This window comes from Vulpes vulpes, chromosome 11 (assembly GCF_048418805.1).
Source record: "Vulpes vulpes isolate BD-2025 chromosome 11, VulVul3, whole genome shotgun sequence".
NCBI lineage: Eukaryota > Metazoa > Chordata > Mammalia > Carnivora > Canidae > Vulpes > Vulpes vulpes.
Genome location: NC_132790.1, coordinates 28,936,305 through 28,957,246, shown reverse-complemented (window position 1 = coordinate 28,957,246; position 20,942 = coordinate 28,936,305). Strand labels below are relative to the sequence as shown.

At 36.8% G+C, this 20,942-nt stretch overlaps 1 protein-coding gene across 2 annotated transcripts in view; it reads left to right on the top strand.

Moving 5' to 3' along the window:
* RSF1 (remodeling and spacing factor 1) overlaps nucleotides 1-20,942 on the top strand; it is a 152,750-nt gene that overhangs the window by 127,370 nt on the left and 4,438 nt on the right. For both annotated transcript variants that reach the window (XM_026010426.2, XM_026010425.2), the window contains exons 8-15: nucleotides 4,865-4,969; nucleotides 6,307-6,386; nucleotides 11,455-11,509; nucleotides 12,241-12,350; nucleotides 14,641-14,708; nucleotides 15,955-16,162; nucleotides 17,899-18,119; nucleotides 20,573-20,761. In XM_026010426.2, coding sequence (XP_025866211.1) covers nucleotides 4,865-4,969; nucleotides 6,307-6,386; nucleotides 11,455-11,509; nucleotides 12,241-12,350; nucleotides 14,641-14,708; nucleotides 15,955-16,162; nucleotides 17,899-18,119; nucleotides 20,573-20,761 — 1,036 coding nt within the window. The remainder of the gene's footprint in view (nucleotides 1-4,864; nucleotides 4,970-6,306; nucleotides 6,387-11,454; nucleotides 11,510-12,240; nucleotides 12,351-14,640; nucleotides 14,709-15,954; nucleotides 16,163-17,898; nucleotides 18,120-20,572; nucleotides 20,762-20,942) is intronic.

Below are 20,942 nucleotides of genomic sequence, written 5' to 3'. Positions count from 1 at the left end.
CGTTGGCTCTGGTCATGATCCCAGGATCCTGGGATCAAGCCCATCCTCAGGCTCCCTGCTCCATAAGGAGTCTGCTTCTCCCTCTGCCTCTCCCTCTGCTTGTGTTTTCTCTCTCAAATAAATAAATAAAATATGAAAAAAAAAGGTATGATCCTTGTCCTCAATGAGCTTACAGCAGAAAAACAATAAATTCATTGATGAGTCTAGAACTCTATAGGATATTCCAGACGCTTTAGTCAAAATAAGTGGATCATTGCCTGAGGCTTGGAAATCCTACACAGTTAGATTTATTTTAATGGAATTTTATCTTTATCTCGAATAGAGACAAATATCACTTTTTAAAGAAATTGCATCCCAGAAGTTTACTTTTAATTTTGTTTTTTGAAATTTAGATTATGTTTTACCATGGAAACCATGCAATAAATGAAATCCAGTGCCCAGATTAGTCCCCATATGCCTGTGTGATCAGTCAGTCCTATAACTCAGGTAAAACACTAACATGACTTAGTATTGAGTTCTGGGTATTGGCAGCAAATGATGATGCATGGTACAGAGAAGGGAGAAGGCAGCTTTTCACTTTTAAATCGCTGCACATGGGTACGTATCCCACTGCCCTCCTCTACTCGCGATTTGTGTTAGCATTTTAGAAACTGCTTTACATCTGTACTACAGTTGAACAAATAAATGAAGTGAGGGGATTGGAGGCAGTTTTCTCAGTGTCAGTAAAAGGAAGTTGCAGATAAACAATATCAAAGGCTCGAATGAGCCCTGTTGTGCTGGATCAGAGCTGGAGATACTAGTGTGAACTCATGCTTATTTTAATATAGATCTATGTGTATACATGGGTTGCTCTACGTACATATATACCATAGTTCTGTCCTCTGAGAGAGCCCAGAAGCAGTGATACCTAGTATCATAGCATTCAGTACCTAGATGTTGATTTCTTTTTTTTTTTTTCTTTTTTTCTTTTTTTTAAGATTGTATTTATTTGAGAGAGAGAGAGATCAGGGAGAGGGAGAAGCAGACTCCACACTGAGTGCAGAGCCCAGCACAGGGCCTGATCTCATGACCCTGAGGTCACAACCTGAGCTGAAATCAAGAGTTGGACTCTTAACCAACCGAGCCACCCAGGTACTCCCCAGATGTTGGTTTCTAAATACCATTCTCCACTAAAGGAAACAGGGTTTCTAGGAGAAATGGCTAATTCAAAGGCTTGGGCAGGGAAAATAACAAGATGTGCCTGGAGTGTTCTATAGTGTCAGAAAGTGAAAAAGTGCTTTAAAAAAAAAAGGATGCAGATGAGTCCTAAGGACACAGGAACGAACTTGAAAGAACTAGCAAAGTGCCTGTTGCTGGGGCAATTTGAGTAATAAATTAAATAATGGTTTTAAATTCTAACCCAGTGACACCTGGGTGGTTCAGTGGTTGAGCATCTGTCTTCGGCTCAGATCGTGATCTCCTGGGATCCTGAGATTGCCTTCCTTATCGGGCTCTCCCAGGGAGTCTGCTTCTCCCTCCTCCTATGTCTCTGCCTCTCTCTGTGTGTCTCTCATGAATAAATAAAATCTTCTAAAAATTCTAACCGAAAGAAAATAAATCTTCATTAGTCAGCCTGATACAAAGAAGTGACTGAATAAACAAATAAATAGGGGTGACGGTCATATTTTCTTTTTTTTTTTAAGATATTTATTTATTTATTCATGAGAGACACAGAGAGAGAAAGGCAGAGATATAGGCAGAGGGAGAAGCAGGCTCCATGCAGGGAGCCTGATACGGGACTCGATCCCATGACTCCAGGATCACGCCCCAAGCCAAAGGCAGGCGCTTAACCGCTGAGCCACCTAGGCGTCCTGAAGGTCATATTTTCTTTACAGAAGAATTCGAAATAATAGAAGGCATGAAGAAAATAGATGATCATCATTAGAACACCACGGTAGCAATTGTTGCAAGCAATAATGTAGCACTGATGAGCACTAAAATTAGTGGGTGAAATTTTTTAATTACTGTGGTCGATTTTAAGTTTTATCTCCAAATTCTTTGATACTCCACTCTCCAGAAAGTGGAGCTTAATTCTCCTCCCCTTGAGTGTGAGTTGAACTTACTGCTTCTAATGAGAATAGGTATGCAAAGTCATGATGATATCATATACCTCCAGATCTGATGCAATGAGCAGCGCACTTCACCTCTGTGGTACTCTTCTCCAAAACCCATAACTTGAGTCTTATCAAGGGAAGACCTCAAACAAACCCAAACTGAGGAGCTGTCTACATAATATCTGACTAGTACTCTTAAACTGTCAAAGTCATGGAAGACAAAGACCAAGCAACTGTTACAGATTGGAGATTAAGAAAATCTCCTATTATATTGCATTTAATGTGCATATGATATATGATATCATCATGACTTTTACTAGTAATAGTAACCTTGATCACAGTAATATCTGTTGGTTTTTTTATCACTGTAAAATTAGTACTTTTCACGTTGCATACCTATTCTCATTAGAAGCAATAAGTCCAACCCACACTCAAGGGGAGGAGGAGAATTAAGCTCCACTTTCTGGAGAGTGGAGTATCAAAGAATTTGAAGATAAAACGTAAAATTGACCACAGTAATTAAAAAATTTCACCCACTAATTTTAGTGCTCATATAAAATGCAATATAATATCCTGGATTGCATTCTGGAATCAGAAAAAGAACATTAGTGGAATAGCTGGTGAAATCTGAATAAGGTCTGTTGATCAGTTAATAGTAATGTACTCATATTAATTTCTTAATTTTGATAAGTGTCCCAAGGTTATGTGAGATGTTAACATTAATGGAAGCAGTGTAAAAGATTTATGGGAATTCTACTATCTTTGCAACTCTAATGAAATATAAAATTATTTAAAAATAAGTGTTTTTAAGTTAAATATTCCTGAGGTACATTTTAAATTTCAGAGAATTGGTCATCTGAAACTCCAATAATATAAAATGATGACTTAAATCTAATTACTGTTAGCCTTTGTTTGCGAACATAATGGTCCTAAGTATAGCTCCATTCCTCATACCTTTGTTCCTTCCATATTTGAATTTACATGATAAAAAGGATCATGAATGTTTCTTACAGACAGGTAATTGGAAATACCTTATTTATTTCTTTATTTATTTAAGATTTTATTCATTCATGAGAGACACAGAGAGAGAGAGAGAGAGAGAGAGAGGCAGAGACACAGGCAAAGGGAGAAGCAGGCTCCATGCAGGGAGCCCAACGTGGGGCTCGATCCCAGGTCTCCAGGATCAGGCCCTCGGCTGAAGGCGGCGCTAAACCGCTGAGCCACCCGGGCTGCCCCGAAATACTATATTTAAAGTGGGAATTGGGGCACCTGGATGGGTCAGTCGGTTAAGCATCTGACTTAAGCTCAGATCATGATCCAGGGGTCCTGGGGCCAAGCCTCAAATCAACCTCTCTGATCCACCGAGGGCCTGCTTCTCCTCCCTCTGCCTGCCATGCCCCCTGCTTGTGCTATCTCTTTCTCTGTCAAATAAATAACTAAAAGTTTTTTCTTTAAAAGTGGGAATTATCTGTATTTTTTAAATCCTATGTGTAGTAAGGAAGTTTATGATGATTGAACTGTAAAACTCTGTTATAAAGGATATGTTGTTACAGTCCTCAAGGCACATTATAAAAAGGATTGCAACTCTAGTTCCGAAGAACTTATAATTTGGGGCACCTGGCTAGCTCAATAAGTAAGTAGAGCATGTGACTCTTGATCTCGAGGTGTGAGTTTGAGCCCCACATTGGATGTTGAGACTCCTTAAAAATAAAATCTTAAGAGATTCCTGGGTGGCTCAATCGGTTAAGTGTCTGACCCTTGATCTCAGCTCAGGTCTTGATCAGGTTGTGAGTTCAAGCCCTGCATTGAGCTCCACACTGGGCGTGGAGCCTAATATAAAAAATAAGTAAAATAAAATACTTTAAGAAGAAGAAGAACAACAACAACAACAACAGCTTGGGATGCCTGGGTGGCTCAGGGGTTAAGTGTCTGCCTTCAGCTCAGGGCGTGATCCGGGATTCCAGGCTCGAGTCCCACATCAGGCTCCCTACATGGAGCCTGCTTCTGCCTCTGCCTGCCCCTCCCTCTCTCTCCCTCTCTCTCTCTCTCTCTCTCTCTCTCTCTCTCTCGGATAAATAAAATCTTAAAAAATAATAATTAAAAAATAAGTAAATAAAAAAGAACTTATAGGGTACCTCGGTGATATAGTCACTTGAGTGGCTCTTGGTTTTGGCTAGGGTCATGATCTCTGGGGTCATGAGATTGAACCAGGCTCCGCATGGAAGCATGGAATCTGCTAGAGATTCTTTTCCTCTCCTTCTGTGCTCCTCCCCCTGCACCTACTCTCTGTCAAATAAAATCTTTTTTTAAAAAAAAGAACTTGTAATTTTTCACTGGATTTTGTAATTTAACATATTGTAAATTATTTTGTTTTCTCTTTTAAAAAATGTCATGTTAGGGTAGCCCTGGTGGCCCAGCGGTTTAGCGCCACCTTCGGCCCAGGGTGTGATCCTGGAGACCTGGAGACCTGGGATCAAGTCCCATATCGGGCTCCGTGCATGGAGCCTGCTTCTCCCTCTGCCTGTGTCTCTTCCTCTCTATTTCTCTGTGTCTCTCATGAATAAATAAATAAAATCTTAAAAAAAAATAAAATTAAAAATGTCATGTTAGATCCCAATTAGCAGAGCTTTTTTAGTTTTTTGCAAATAAAGATACTGTGAAATTGTATATTTCATAGTATAGTACTAAGAAATATTGAAATGTCTTTAACTTCAGAGTCATTGAATTTTAGTCATAGAATTAGGTTGACATTAACCCCTGGTTTATTTCAGATTCTTCTGTGTGACTCTTGTGACAGTGGATACCACACTGCCTGCCTTCGTCCTCCTCTGATGATCATCCCAGATGGAGAATGGTTCTGCCCTCCTTGCCAACATGTATGACCCAGCACATCTTTGTTTTTTAGTCTTTGGTTTTATATTCCGATTAATAAAACTTCTGGACAGCCACTAAACATTTTTCATTTTCAGAGCATTTTGTAAATACTGTTTACCTTTCATTTAAAGTTCTGTAAATTTGAGACTATTGAAACAATTCTCTTTTATTAATATCTTTTAGGCGTTCTTTTCTTTTTTCACATTTGTTATAGGCACAAATAGCCCCAAATTAAAATGATATATAAGGGAAGAAATAAGTTTCTTCCTTTTCTTTTATCCCTTTGTTTCATCCTCTTTTTCCTTTCTGCCTACCTCCTTCTTGTCAGTTTTATAGTTGATATTATGAATTTTGTGCCATTACGATGCTACTAAGAATAGAAACATGGGTTATATTTCTCTTATATCTTGATTCAGGTGAATTTCTTTTGAAAGTTGAACAACAGGCTATCTTTATGCCACTGCACTCCAGGGGTCCTTTCTCACAGGTCCAGTCTGATTTTGCTTTAAAAATGATAGGCTTTATTGCATCTCCCAGTGAAACAGACTTCCTTGGCTTAGCATAGCTTTCTGAGTTACATTCTTCATTTCTGTTTTGACCCAGTAACCATGTGGCATGGTTTTGTAATTTTTTCCCATTCTCTTTTTTAAAAATAGTGATTGCCACCATTATATTGTACATAGAACCATCTCCCTTAAAAATATGCGATTCCTAAAACTTTTTAATCACTATAAAGATGTTGAGCCAAATGCTACCTTAAACATTGATTATCACCAGCAAAGTAGGCATAAAATGTATTTCTTAATGAGGCTAGGAGTTTCTCTGATGTGTTACTGCAGAGATACTGTGCTCATATTCAGTTCACTGGAGGCTAAAGCACCTCTTTTTGTAATTAAACACAACGACCATCTTCGTGTTCATTCACTGTGTGACCCCTCATCAGCTCTCAGCATAGCCCAGTATCCATGAGCCAGCATGCAAGGGATAAATGATCATGCGAAAAGTGTTAAAAATGACACTCATGAGGCACCTGGCTGGCTCAGTGAGTAGTGCATGTGACTCTTGATCATAAAAGTTCAAGCCCTCTCTGGGTGTAGTTATTTCTTTAAAATTAAAAAAAGGGATCCCTGGGTGGCGCAGCGGTTTGGCGCCTGCCTTTGGCCCAGGGCGCGATCCTGGAGACCCGGGATCGAATCCCACGTCAGGCTCCCGGTACATGGAGCCTGCTTCTCCCTCTGCCTGTGTCTCTGCCTCTCTCTCTATGTGACTATCATAAATAAAAAAAAAAAAAAAAAATTTTTAAAAAGGGGGGGATAACACTCATGTTTTGCTCTTTCAGAAACTACTGTGTGAGAAATTAGAAGAACAATTGCAGGATTTGGATGTTGCCTTAAAGAAGAAGGAGCGTGCTGAACGCAGGTATTGTGATATGTGTGTTAATGTTTTACTTGGGAATTTGATAGTAAAATTATTTTGCAGTATAGGTTAACATATCTATCTAAAGTAAGAATTGGCAAACTGTGACCTGTAGGTGAAATTTGACATGCTTCTTGTTTTTGTATTACTGGGAAATTTTGTTTTTCATTTTTAAGTGATTGAAAAACATCAAAACAATCTTATTTCATGACAGATGAAAATTCTATATTCCAATTTCATTGTTCATAAAAAAATACTTTTATTGGGACATAGCCATGCTCATTTGTTTATATATTATCTGTTGCTGCTTTAACACTATAGCACCATAGTTGAGTAGTTACAACAAAAACCTTATGACCTGCTGAACTCCTGATCTAAAATATTATTCAAAACCCACTCTGAATAAATATTGGCCCAGTTATTGTGGAGGATATATACCTTACTAAGTATTGTAATGAGTGCAAGAAAATTCTAAGAACTGGTCTAGTTATCCATGTCACCTCTTTGTGTGGGCAGAATTAACACTGGTAAAATAGAGAGCATTTAAATGCTGAACTGTGTCATAAGAATCATAACTTCTAGTCTTAAGATACACCTCCCTTTTCAATTTACCACCACAATGTTGTCCTAAAGCAGTTGGAGAAGACTTCTTGAAAGAGGTAAGACTGGAGTTGAACCCAATCTTTAAAAGGGGGCTCAAAATCAGGACAGTAAGTTTGTTTATTTATATTTATTTGTACTTTCTTTGATTTATCTATTGCCAAACAGTCATTCATGCCTACTGTGTATTAGACTAAAGAGAAAAGATGAATGAGACAAAGCTCTCCTTATATGGAACTAACCTCTGGCAGAATACAGACAGAGGAGCCAGTGATACAATAAAGTAGACAGATTATGGTTTATTCAGAACAGTACAAAAACACTGTGGAGGGGCATTTTAGTTCTGTTAGGGGTTTGGGTTATCAAGCAAGTCCTTGGAAGATAACATAGGGTTGGACAAGCAGACAAAGTGTATTTCAGGCAAAGAGCCAAATGCAAGCAAAAATAAAATGTGGACATGAGAAGGGGACAGTGGTAGGAGATGAAGTTGAAAAGTAGATTGAGGCCGAATTGTGCACAGTTTGGCATATCTGACTAGGGAATTTGAATTATTTCTACAGGTACTAGGAGACCCATCAAAGGAGAGATAAGTATAATCAGATCTTTATCTCAGAAAAATGCTCTAGTATAAGAATGAGAGAATTAGGGTTGAGACTGTTGCAGTGGAGATTAGGAGAGCTGGTTAGGCCTGAACTAGGGCATTCCTTACATAATAAAGTAGAGGTGTTAAAAGAGAATTTTCAGAAGCTTAATCAAGAGGATTTGATGCCCATTCGTACATATTGGGAGAAAATCTAAGCAATGTCTCCTGGTTGGTCTTACTACCTTCATTTGCTGCTACTGTAACTTTCACCTGCTGTCTCATAGTCTTCCACCCCAAAATTTAGCTTGCTTTAACAGTCAGCTAGCTCATTTGATAATCCTCTCCCTTTACTCCCCCATACCGTGAACTCTGTAGGTTCAGCCTCCAGTTCCTGTTTTATTCCTTACTAGTCAACTTGAGCTCTCTGGTTTATAATGGATGCTACTTCGTTTAAAGGCAAAACTAATCTCTAAAGTTGACTAGGAGATAAAAATACTTCATCTTTAAAAATCAGTTGTCTTAAATACCTTTGTATTTAGAAACTCTGGATAATAGTCTGGTATGTAATTATTAGGGTTATTCTGATATTTATAGTTGTTCCTGTTTCTGTTTTTGACACTAGAAAAGATCTAACTAGGGATGCCTCAAATTAAATCATAATAAAAAATTAGGCATTTTTAAAATTCTTTTTGAAATCTGCCTGCCCTTCTGAGAAATGAGTAGTTTTTTCATATCCTAAAACTGATTTAACTTAGCAGGGTAGGTAGTTATTAGGCTTACTCTTTAAGGGCATGGAAGAAAATATATTCTCTAAAAGTCAAATATAAACCACTTAGCAATTTGTCTGATAGTCAAATTATATCTGCTTGTGTTTTGGAAACTTGTGATGTTTATGCCTTTTATATGTGGAAAGACTGGTTAAAATTTTTTAACAACTGCCTCACTATGGGATATATTGTTACAATCAAGAAATACTTAAAATTTTAGAGATTTATGTTAAAATGTGCCACAATACTTATTCACACTGTTGATCTCCTATTTACTAATTCATTTACTTTTGCTTCTGCTTTGGATAGTCTCCTTCACTTAAATGTCATCCTTTAAGAGGACATCCATAATTGTGGCTTTAGATTACACGCTAAATCCTTTTTGAGATTGCTTCACAGAAAACAGAGCAAAGCTACTATTACAGAGAGATCAGTCTGGCACAAAGCCAGTTAACTGAATTATTGCTGTTATTTGTTTAATTCTCCCCAATAATCTCGTTAACAAAGTTTTCTTTATAGCTCCTGATATATATGAATCCTAGGGATTCTAAACAGCAAAATATGTATATTTCTAAAGTAAATAATATATTAACTGTAAATTACAGGTGATTTCATCTGTTTCTAAAATTGAGCATTTTATTCATCGTTTTTAAAATCTGTGAAAATATTTTTTCTAACACTCATCCTAGAAACTTAGAGCCTTGGTTACTCTCTATATCATAGAATAAGAGCATCTTTCCCTTTGTTCATACATTTATTCAGCATTTTTTTTTAAGATTTTATTTATTCATGAGAGACAGAGAGGCAGAGACATAGGCAGAGGAGAAGCACGCTCCTCGTGGAGAGCCTGATATGGGACTCCATCCCAGGACCCCAGGATCATGACCTGAGCCAAAGGCAGACACTGAACCACTGAGCCACCCATGCGCCCCAGATTTATTCAGCATTTAACCAACATTTAGTGAGCACCTATTTTATGCCAGGCAATGTTATCAAAATGAAGTATATTATGTGGTGTCTACCTTAAAGGACTCTACAGTATGATGATGAAGAAGGATTTGTCAATGAGTAATTAGTGACTAGACAGCAACTGTCAACAGAGCTGGAGTTGTGATGCTCTGAAATTTGATGCCCCTTCAACTGGTTTGTAAATATCCCTTCCAGAATTTGGTGCTAGACATTATTTGGGAATTCAAATAGCTCTGTACTTCCAGAGTACTTTTACTAGTGTTTGCTAGCAGAGAGTTGGATTTAATCAGGGTTGGAATTTTCCAGGTAATGTAACAGAGGGAAGGAGAGAAAGAGACAAGGAATTTGAAAGTGTATGCAAAGGAGTATTTATAATGATGGACCATGGAGTCTAAGCCAGGTAAGGGGGAAAGTAAGGACACAAGGGAGTTAATGGATAGTTTTGAAAAGAGGCCAGAGTCGATAGACAGAGGCCCCATTGGAGTCAGGGAATTGTTGGAACCAGTGGACTAGAAGGAGTGAGCCGGAAAGTGAGCCAGTAGAAGTCAGAGAATAGGTTCCCTGAAAAGGAATTTTTAGGAGGGTTGTGGTTATTTGTAATGACGACTCCTGGGCCCAGTATGATCATTGAGCCAGGTGGTGGTGAGATAGAATAGAAGATACATTTTTTCTATAAGATTACTGAGCATTTTAAAAAAGAAAAAAAAATAAGATTACTGAGCAAAAAAGTGCTGTGATGAAAAATCATAACCTACCTTCAAGATGCTACTCAACTGTTACCACCTAGTTAAAGCCTCAACTTTCTCAGTTCTTCAAAAAAGTTACTCTTTTTCATGTTTCCATTATACCTCTTCATAATGGACTACAATCAGTTGTTAAATAATTGTGAGGACAAGAACCGTGTATTATTTACCCTTAGGATTCCCAAGCCTGACACAAATCATTACCCAAGTATGGTGGATGTGAAGTAAATGTTTTTCAGTTGAGTTGAGGAGATAATAATAATCAAGTGAAAATAGAGATTTTGAGGTATAAAAGAGGAAACTGATACAATAGTAAACTTGGTGTTGAACATGTTAGTAACATATCCATGAAGCCTTCCATGTTAATTCCAGATAGTACTTGTTCTTGGCTTTCCTAGTTTTTAATTCATTTACTGTCCTGTTTTTAATCAGGTTTTGATTAAAATAACTTTATCATTTTCTTACATGCCAATTTTCCACTGAGTAGCTTTATAACCCATCTCAAAAAAGACTAAGATTCTTGTTAGCAGAGCCATGGGTTTCTAGGGCAGTAAAGGCTATATTGAATGCACCCTCAATCCAGTTCCTTCAATGAGGGACATCACAAGTAAAGGAAGAGTGGTCATTTCCATCAGTTCAACATACACAGGCATGTATACAGGAGCTCCATGTATACAGGACAGCTCCTCCGTCCTTAGTGAATTAGATTAACTTTGAGAAAACTAGAAAAAAATACCTATTGTAGATAACAGTTTGTTATGTAAAATTTGTTGAATTAAAATCAACAAAGGTTTGTTTCTTTGATAAGAAATTATGGAAATCTCAGTGTTCCAAATTCATATTTCCTGGAGAAATGTTAACTGACTCTAAAAATAATCTTTGGAGCAAATAGGGTACAGAGCCATGTGGCTGCATTGCCTTTTTTCTTCTCTGCAAATGAATGGTCTTAGTATCATTCACTGGGACCTTTATATGGTTCTATTGTATAGAATTCTTTTTTTTTTTATATGTTTATTACCATGAGGTTGTAGTGGTATATATATATGAAAACTTCTAGCATAACAAAGATCTAGTTTGTCCAGCGTTGAGTTTCTGTGAGTTGCAGTGTGACTCTCCTCATGAAGTTTCCTTGTCTATTTCAGTTTACAGGTTTTATTTCATCAGTATAATTATTCCCAAGGCTATAATTTTCAATTACATCTTTTTAGGATTTTTACTTTGAGAAAGTTTTGTGCCTCCCACAGATACCAATATGATAAGCTTTATAGACAGTAGCTAACATGTCTGTGACCTAGCCTTTGCTGTTACATGAAATCATAATTTTAGTATTGTCTGTGTTAATATTGTTTTCATAACAATTTTATTTTTAGCAAATCTCAGGTTTGTACATTTTTGTTTTTCACTTAAAGGAAAGAACGTTTGGTGTATGTGGGTATCAGTATTGAAAACATCATTCCTCCACAAGTAAGTTTCTGGTTTGTAGTATTTTTGAAGAAGAGACTGCCGTAATTGTTCTAAAATTTAACCCAGTTTATGTAATGTGAATGGTTTTAAATATATAGTATACCTGTTTTATTAAAAGTGAAAGTTTAGGACCATAAAGAAACCACCCAGATTTTCCTGTTTTCTGTTGGTTATTAGAAACTTCAATATTTGTTAACAGTTGGTTTCTTTGAAGAAATATTGTTTTACATTTATTTGTCTAATTTCTAATTAAGGATATCTCATGAGTGAAAGTACATGTAAGATGGTTTCCATTTTCATTCAGACTTAATTAAATCACATGCTTAAGTAACCTGTTTTGGTTAGTTACTTTCCTTCATCATCATGCTTCTTTTTCTAAATCCATTATTTCATTGATTCAGATATTTCACTAAATATCTTCTATGTGTTAAATTTAATTATTTGTTAAAAAAATTCATCAGTGGAGAAACTTCATCACAGTTGTTTTAAAAGAGGTAATTATAAATTTTAAATATAAGAATTTAATACAGAAGTGCTTTTTTTTGATCATCAGTACTCTTTTTAAATCTCTTTACTTAGTATTGCCGTGTTCATTCAGTTTTTTGGGGGGGGAATCACCTCACTTTTTTTAGATCCTTCCCATGTACTGCCAGACAGATATTAGAAAACTATTTCAAGAAATTTTTTCTGGACTCATAACCTATATATGTATTATCATATTTTTAAACCAGGAGCCAGATTTTTCTGAAGATCATGAAGAAAAGAAAAAAGACTCGAAAAAAGCCAAAGCAAACTTACTTGAAAGGAGGTCAACTAGAACACGGAAATGTATAAGTTATAGGTATGAAATATATAGAAATGGTTACAACGAAAGAGTATAAAATGTTTTTTTTTAATTATACAACATGACCCAAAAGTATATGCTTTTTCCCTTTGTAATGATCAATAGTGATTATATCTGTTACTTACTATCTTTAGAATCATACAGCTTTAGAGCAGCCAGCATGATCTTTTCTAAACCTAAATTTGCTCATGTCATTCTCTTCTGCTTTCTGCATTCAAATCTACTTTGTCAGATTTCTATAGCTCTTGGGATAAGGATCGATGCTTTTAACAAGGCCCCTACAGGCACTGCCTAGTCTGCTGTGTACTCAGCGTTTCAGCTTCGTCTCATCCACATTTTCCCTCTGTCATTATTAGCCAGTCTTCTTTCAACTCTTTTGCACATATTTTTTACTCAACCTAGGATTTTCCTCCTGTTTTTACCTAGTTAACCTTCTCTTGATCAAATCTATTATATGCCCTCATAACAACCAATTCTTCTCTTTGAAAGCACTTATTGTGGTGATTGTGATTTTAATTATTAAATTAATATTTGTCTCCCCTACTAGACTGTTAGCACGAAGGTAAAGACCATGTCTATTTTTCACAGTCTTCTGCCCTTTACACATGTTGCAACATGTCCTTGAGAAATACTGTTTGCTGTTAACTGCATCTGGCTTTATCTGTATCTGTCATTCTATCTGGATGAGTGGATACACAGAGTTTTACTTTTTCAGAATTTATGTTAAGGAAAGGCTAAGCTACAGCTGCAGGGTGGTTTTTCTTTCTTTTTTTTTTTTAAGATTTTATTTATTCATGAGAGACACAGAGAGAGAAAGAGAGAGAGAGAGAGAGAGAGAGAGAGGCAAAGACACAGGCAAAGAGAGAAGCAGCCTCCATCCAGGGAGCCCAATATGGGACTCAATCCCGGGACTCCAGGATTACACCCTTGGCTGAAGGCAGGCGCTAAACCGCTGAGCCACCCAGTGATCCCCTGCAGGGTTGTTTTTCATAACCTTGTTTGTAATTGTGAAAAACCTGGAAGTAAACTTTTAACTAAATTATGATACATCTGTAAGGTTTGATACATACTATTAAAATCTGTGTTGTAGAAGAATTTTTAACCTGGAACTTGGGAGTCCTCTGAAATTAGATATAAAATTTTATGTTTGTGTGGATATGTATTTTTTTCCTAGAGAGGAAATCCATAGCTGCAATGAGTTAACTCAAAAAGCAAATATTTGGCTGTTAAACTCTTGTTAATCCATTGTGTGCTTTTTTTTTTTTTTTTCCATTGTGTGCTTTTAATCCAACACTGTCCGATAGAATTTACTATGGTTATGGAAATGTGCTATTTCTTTACTCTCTAGCACGGTAGTCAGTAGCCATATGTAGCTATGGAGCATTTAAAATCTGGCTAGTGAGGAACAGAATTTTTCATTTTAATTTAAATATAGATAGCCACACGCAACTAGTAATTACCATATTTTGCATAGTTTTAGACAAGTCACTTTATCCCTTTGGTCACCTCAGGTCTAAAGTGAAAGGAGTTTTGTATGTGAAGAAATCTTGGAGGGGATCGTCTAGACTTGTCAAAGATTCTTTAAGTTAGGGGAAACAGCCCTTGTGAGAGATAGATAATTCTAAAATTCTGACCATCTGTATATGGATTTTGGTAATAAATATGATCTTTGATGACAATAATAGTGTAGTCCTCACACTTAAGTATTATTACTAGAATACCAATTCAACTTACTTTGCTGTGTGATTTGTATAGTGAGAGGTTGGCAAACTATGGCCTGTGGAACAAATCTCTGCTTACTGCCAGTTTATGTAGATACAGCCCATGACCTAGGAATGGTTTTTATATGTATAAATGATTGAAAAAAAGAGCCAAAAAAGAAAGTTGTAAGATGATTACATGAAATTCAAATCACAGGGTCCATAGATAGTTATACTGGAACACAGCCACATTGGTTCACTTGCATTATCTATGGCTGCTTTTGCACTACAAGTGGCTGATTGAGTAGTTGCAACAGAGACCATATAGTCTACAAAGTCTAAAATATGTACTGTTTGGCCCTTTGCAAAAACAGTTGCTAATGCCTGGTATAGATGATCTTGGAAAATGAGTTAGATGCTGATTTACAAAAGAAATTGAGGTTAGCAGGAGTGAAGTGATGTAGTCCAACTCACACAAGCCCAAAGTGGCAGAGAGCATTTTTATATTGAGGCCTTTTTCATTTCAGAAGCGACTCCTCCTAACCCATAAACCAGGCTGTGATGTGATTATTGTGTATATATTTTAGATTTGATGAATTTGATGAAGCAATTGATGAAGCTATAGAAGATGATATCAAAGAAGCTGATGGAGGAGGTATGTGTTTATCATTCCCTCTTCTTCAGATGACTGGGCCAATAAGTTAATTTAAATGACCTGATTAGGGGCGCCTGGCTGGCTCAGTCAGTAGAACATACGACTCTTGATTCCAGGGTCATGACTTCGAGCCCCACATTAGGCATACAGACTACTTTCAATAAAAAACACAAAATAATGCTGATTAGAGCAATAAGCATAATTTTTTTAATCTCCCCAATGTGTATCACGATCACTATGGTTAAATGTCTGAGATTCAAAATAGTGTGTGGACATAGTGTCAGTGTGTAGACTCAGATCTTACTATTTTTCAAGTAGTTTTATGACCTGATACAAAATGTAAACGTTCCTCTATAGATTAAAAAAATTTACTTCTCCTTCCAAATAGAAAACCCAGTTAAACTTCTTGTTGTCTATATTTAGATCACTATTGCTACAAAATCTTAAATATTATGGATAATCTGAATCTAAGTGATTACTTTAAATCAGCCTTTTAAAAATCAAATATTAATTTCATAGTCTTTAACAGGTGACATAAAAATAAAAGGATTTGAAGGTAATTTAATGAAAGAGCTATATAGAGAATTACCAGTGCTCTAGTATGGAGCATTATAGTTTCCGTTAGTTCTTAGGAAAACTCTGAAGAGGATTAGTAATAAGTAGGCTGTCCGACCAGCTTTTTCAGGGCTCTATACCTTATGTACAGCTTTGCTGTGGGGTTCTCACCTTTTCTGTCCTGCACACACGTTTAAAAGTAAACAGATTGGTCTCTTTCTAAAGCCATGTCCAAAAGACACTTTGAAGAAGAGATTCTTTAGTGATTGCTAATAGGTATGAGGTTTCCTTCGAGGTTGATGAAAACGTTCTGGAATTTGTTAGTGGTGATGTAATTTGTTAGTGGTTAGTAGTCACAACTTTGTGACCACTGAAAATCTTTGAATTATACACTTTAAAAGGGTGTATGTTATAGTATGTGAATTATTTCAAATTTTTTAAAAAGTTGCTTACATGGAAAACATCTGCTTAGTGTAGACTAAAACACATGCAAAAATTCTCTCACTGAGAGCTCTGTCAGCTGAAGTTTTGAGAAAACTGCTTGTTTGTAGGAAAAAAATGAATGAGCTGCTAAGCATGAACAAGGATATTAGATAGATATTAAAGAGAAGCTTTTAATAAACGTACAGTTGTCTCTCTTCCTCCCTCTCTCTATTCCCCTTAATGCCCTCCCCTCCACCCCTGAACTCAGGAGCTGGTCGAGGAAAAGATATCTCCACCATCACAGGTCATCGTGGGAAAGACATCTCTACTATTTTGGATGAAGAAAGAAAAGAAAATAAACGACCCCAGAGGGCAGCTGCTGCACGCCGGAAGAAACGCCGGCGACTGAATGATCTGGACAGTGATAGCAACCTGGATGAAGAAGAGAGTGAGGATGAATTCAAGATCAGTGACGGGTGTGTGGTTTGCCAGGAGATCCCATTCCCTAGTTACAGGCCTAAATGGGGCTCGCAGAGAAGCTCGGCCATGCTGCAATGGGGCTTTGTTCTTCATGCACATGGACAGTCTCTTTATTTTTAGGCTATCTAAAACAGATTCAAGAGTGCTGATGTTGGTTCTTTTTAGATCAAAACAAAGTAGGGGGATCCCTGGGTGGCGCAATGGTTTGGTGCCTGCCTTTGGCCCAGGGCATGATCCTGGAGACCCAGGATCGAATCCCACATCAGGCTCCCGGTGCATGGAGCCTGCTTCATGCCTGTGTCTCTGCCTCTCTCTCTCTCTCTCTCTCTCTCTCTCTCTCTCTCTGTGACTATCATAAATAAATAAAAATTAAAAAAAAAAAAAAAACCTTTGGAAAAAAAAAAAAACAAAGTAGGTTTCCGGTTGTTTAATATTCAAAATTATATTTACATTTTATTAACTATAACCAAGCATTCATTTGCTGTGCATCTCCATGCCACCTTCTGCCATGTCCATGAGAGGTTCCTAGTCAAATATGATAATTAGGCAGGTACAGGTAATTAGGTACTATTCTCTGGTGACCCACAGAGGTTTGAGTTGGGGTAAGCAATCCAGTATGGAAGATCAGGAAAGATTTTCTTCAGAGCAAATGCTGAAAGAGTATCACTAAGTGAGTGATACAATCACTCTCAGATTGTTAGTGGGAGAAACATAAACCACAAAAAAAAATCATTCTGTGTGATTGCTACCAAAATGTAGGTAAAGCCTAAGTTACGGTATAAGCGAAGAATCTGATCAATTTAGGGAGTTCAAGGAAAGCCTGAGTTGAAATAAAGCTTGATCTGAAATTTGAAGAATGAAAAATTAGGCAAATCAGTCCATTTTAGATTCAAAGTGAGATGAGAAAGAGGGCATCCTAAGAGGAGTCACGTGTCCAAGGTACGATTATGCCTTGCTAGGCATAAAACATCATGGAAGGTTTAGGAAATTCCTGGTATGTCAGGGTAGCAAGAATTTGAGGAAGGAGAAGTAAAGAATACCCTGTGGGAGATGTGGCTAAGAGATAAAGAGGAACCAGCAGATGGAGTGATTTGTTTCTCTTGCATAGGAATTTCACTTTTACCCTAAAGATGATGAAAGCCCACGGATGGGATTTAATCATCAGGCTAATGAGGTTTATGTTTTAGAAAAATTCATCCTAGCATTCATTTGGAGGATATATGGAGGGGAAATGAGTCTAGAGACTAGAGGAACTCCCTGAGGAATTGCTACAGTGGTTTAGGTAGGAGATGAGTGCCGGAACAAGGAGGGATCGGGTTTGAGATAATTATCTTTTAAGAGGTCAACACAGGGAGGAGTTAATAATTGATTAGATGTGAGAAATTAGGAAAAATATCAGATTTCTGGTTTGAGTTACTGGGTAGGTAAGGCTAGGCAACAGAAGAAGAGAGGAATAGATTTTAAATAATGAGTTCTCTTTGGGATGTGTTGAATTTAAGGCATGTGGGGGACATCCCAAAATGCCAAAGCAATTTATATACAAAAACCAGCATCAATTCATCTTCTTAACTCATCCAAGAAAAGAATAGATGGCAAAAACCTTTCTCTATTTTATTAACCGACAAATTGATAAAATTATCCAGGTATTTTACATTAACCATTACTTAATGATTCACTGGACTTGTTAGAATTTGAACTCAGAATCATAATTCATCTGGCTTCTCTTGGACAGATCTCAAGATGAGTTTGTTGTATCAGATGAAAACCCAGATGAAAGCGAAGAAGACCCACCATCTAATGATGACAGTGACACTGATTTCTGTAGCCGGAGACTGAGGCGACATCCCTCCCGGCCAATGAGGCAAAGCAGACGTTTGCGGAGAAAGACCCCAAAGAAAAAGTACTCTGATGATGATGAAGAGGAAGAGTCTGAGGAAAATAGTAGAGACTCTGGTAAAAATAATTTGTATCTGCTCAACTCTTATGACCTCTGGAGTTAAGAGTTCTTAAGATAAAATTCCATTCAATTATAATACAAGGTTTCTAATAAAACTTTGAATTCTCTTCTTATGACTCACTAGTAACTAAGTTTTTCACAGAAAGCAATTAAAGCATATCTCAGAAAATAAATACAGATGGATGTGTTAACTGCATACCAAATTCATTGAAGATTGTGATTAATTGGGCAGCACGAGTGGCTCAGTGGTTTAGCACCTGCCTTCAGCCCAGGGTGTGATCCTGGAGACTCGGGATCGAGTCCCACATTGGGCTCCCTGCGTGGAGCCTGCTTCTCCCTCTGCCTGTGTCTCTGCCTCTCTCTCTGTCTCTCATGAATAAATAAATAAAATCTTAAAAAAAAAGAAGAAGAAGAAGAAGAAGAAGAAGAAGAAAGATCTTTAAAAAAAAAAAGATTGTGATTAATTCTTTTGGTGCAAAGTTTCCATGTCTAGACTTTATCTTCATAGTGTTTCTTTGGAATCATTCTCAATAAGCTGAGAACATTTTTCTCCAATATAAGTTAGCAGTAGTTGATATTCTTATATTTTATGCTTATCCCTATTAACTGAATAAATAGTGACAGGCACAGCATCTAAAAGAACAGATATGAGTACTTTATAGAATTGGCAGATAGGTAGCTGTCCTCTCACTGAGGAAGTGTCACAGCCAGGAAAGAGTATTACATCCTTGACCTAGCTGGGCTTATGGGTTTTTTGTTTCATATGTCACATAATCACAGTATAATTATCAAAGTCAGACATTTTAAAATATTGATAAACCACTTTCTGTAATTAACAGTATACATTCAGATATCAGGTGTCCCAAAATTGTCCTTCATATCAATTTTTTTCCTAGGCCAGGATCTAATCCAGGAATACACATTGCATTTATTAATATCTCTAGTCTTTAATCTAGAATATTCCTCAAACTTTGTCTTTATTGATCCTGACATTTTTGAAGAATACACTCTAGTTAATTTGTTAAATGCTCCTCAATTGGGTTTTTTTGTTTCCTGCAATTAAACTCAGGTACACATTTTTCAGAAGGAATATCACAGAGGTAATATGTATTATCTGGGTCTCCATTATTTTTCCCTTTATAATTTAACAGTAATGTGTAGGAGGGCATTTTGAGACTGTATATATACCATTTCCTTTTTTTTTTTTTAATTTTAAGATTTTATTTATTTATTCATGAGAGAGACAGAGAGAGAGAGAGAGAGAGAGGCAGAGACACAGGCAGAGGGAGAAGCAGGCTCCATGCAGGGAGCCCCATCTGGGAATTGATCCCGAGACTCCGTGATCACACCCTGAGCTGAAGGCAGATGCTCAACCACTGAGCCACCCAGATGTGCCTATACCATTTCTTTTTAGATGTTTCACCCATAGTTTTAGCATTCATTGATGATTTTCTAGTTCCATCATTCCTTTCATATTTATTATTTGATGTTCTTTAAGAAAGCACTTTCCCTTCTCCTCTATATGTTTATTTCTTTATTTCAGGATGTGCTTGTGGATTCTTATTTTAATCTGTGGGTATATGTTACCATTGCTGTATAGACTCAGTTTGTCCCAGGTTTGGCCAGTAGGGACTCCTTAACACTTTTGGCAAGCCATTTTGAAGTTTTTGAAATTCATTAGAGAACAAAGGTGGGTGTGATAATTCAGTGGAATTTGTTAGCACTCCTGAAATACCTTTCTGATACAATATCATAGTCTCTTGTTTATTAATCAGAGATGGTAAGGACAGTGCTATTTAACAATACTTTGAGAATTTAAGTAGCCTTCTATGCTATAATTAGCAGATTTTATTTCCACATTGGAAAAAGGTAAGAAATATAACTGCAGTTCTATGCTTCTTTGAAACAAATTTGTCAGTTTTCTTGGATTAGAGAGTTTAATCCATAAAATACATTGTGAAATTATAACTGTACCATACACCTATACACATAGGAACAGCAGATTATTTTGAGGCAGAATAGCAACTATCCACCAAGAAGAGCAGCCATGTAGCTGTCTGAGTAGCTGTAGGTTGAGATAAGAATTGTATAAAACATCATTTACTCTCAAATATTGGCTGCTACTAGGGAACATTAGTGAGGTTTGGTATTAAAGACCCCTCTGCATTTACTCATATCATTAAAAGGAAAATAAGACACTTATAGGGGTGCCTGGCTAGCTCAGTCAGTAGAGTATGTGACTCTTGGTCTCAGGGTCATGAGTTTAAGCCCCAGGTTGGGCCATTGAGCCTACTTTAGAAAAAAAAAAAAAAGACTTACAATGATTATTATTAATTTAAAGATTGTTATTACTGAACCCTACTTAATAATTTTACATTTTTATGACCTACGAGCTAATCACATTTCTCTTGAGTAGACTTAAATTTTGTACTTCTTTTTCCTTGAACAGAAAGTGATTTTAGCGATGATTTTAGTGACGATTTTGTAGAAACTCGGCGAAGGCGGTCAAGGAGGAACCAGAAGAGACAAATTAACTACAAAGAAGATTCCGAAAGTGATGGTTCCCAGAAGAGTTTACGACGGGGAAAAGAAATCAGACGAGTTCACAAGCGCAGGCTTTCCAGCTCAGAGAGTGAAGGTAAAGAGTAGATCTCCAGTTTACAGAACTTTGGACAAGGCAGAAATAGAAGCTATAAAGTAAACTCAGGATTGTGATTCAGTATAAGCAGTGATATCTTTGAGACAGAACCCATTATTTTTTTGCCTGGTTCCTTTTTATAAATTAAATAAATGATACTTGATAAGATACTGATTTTTAT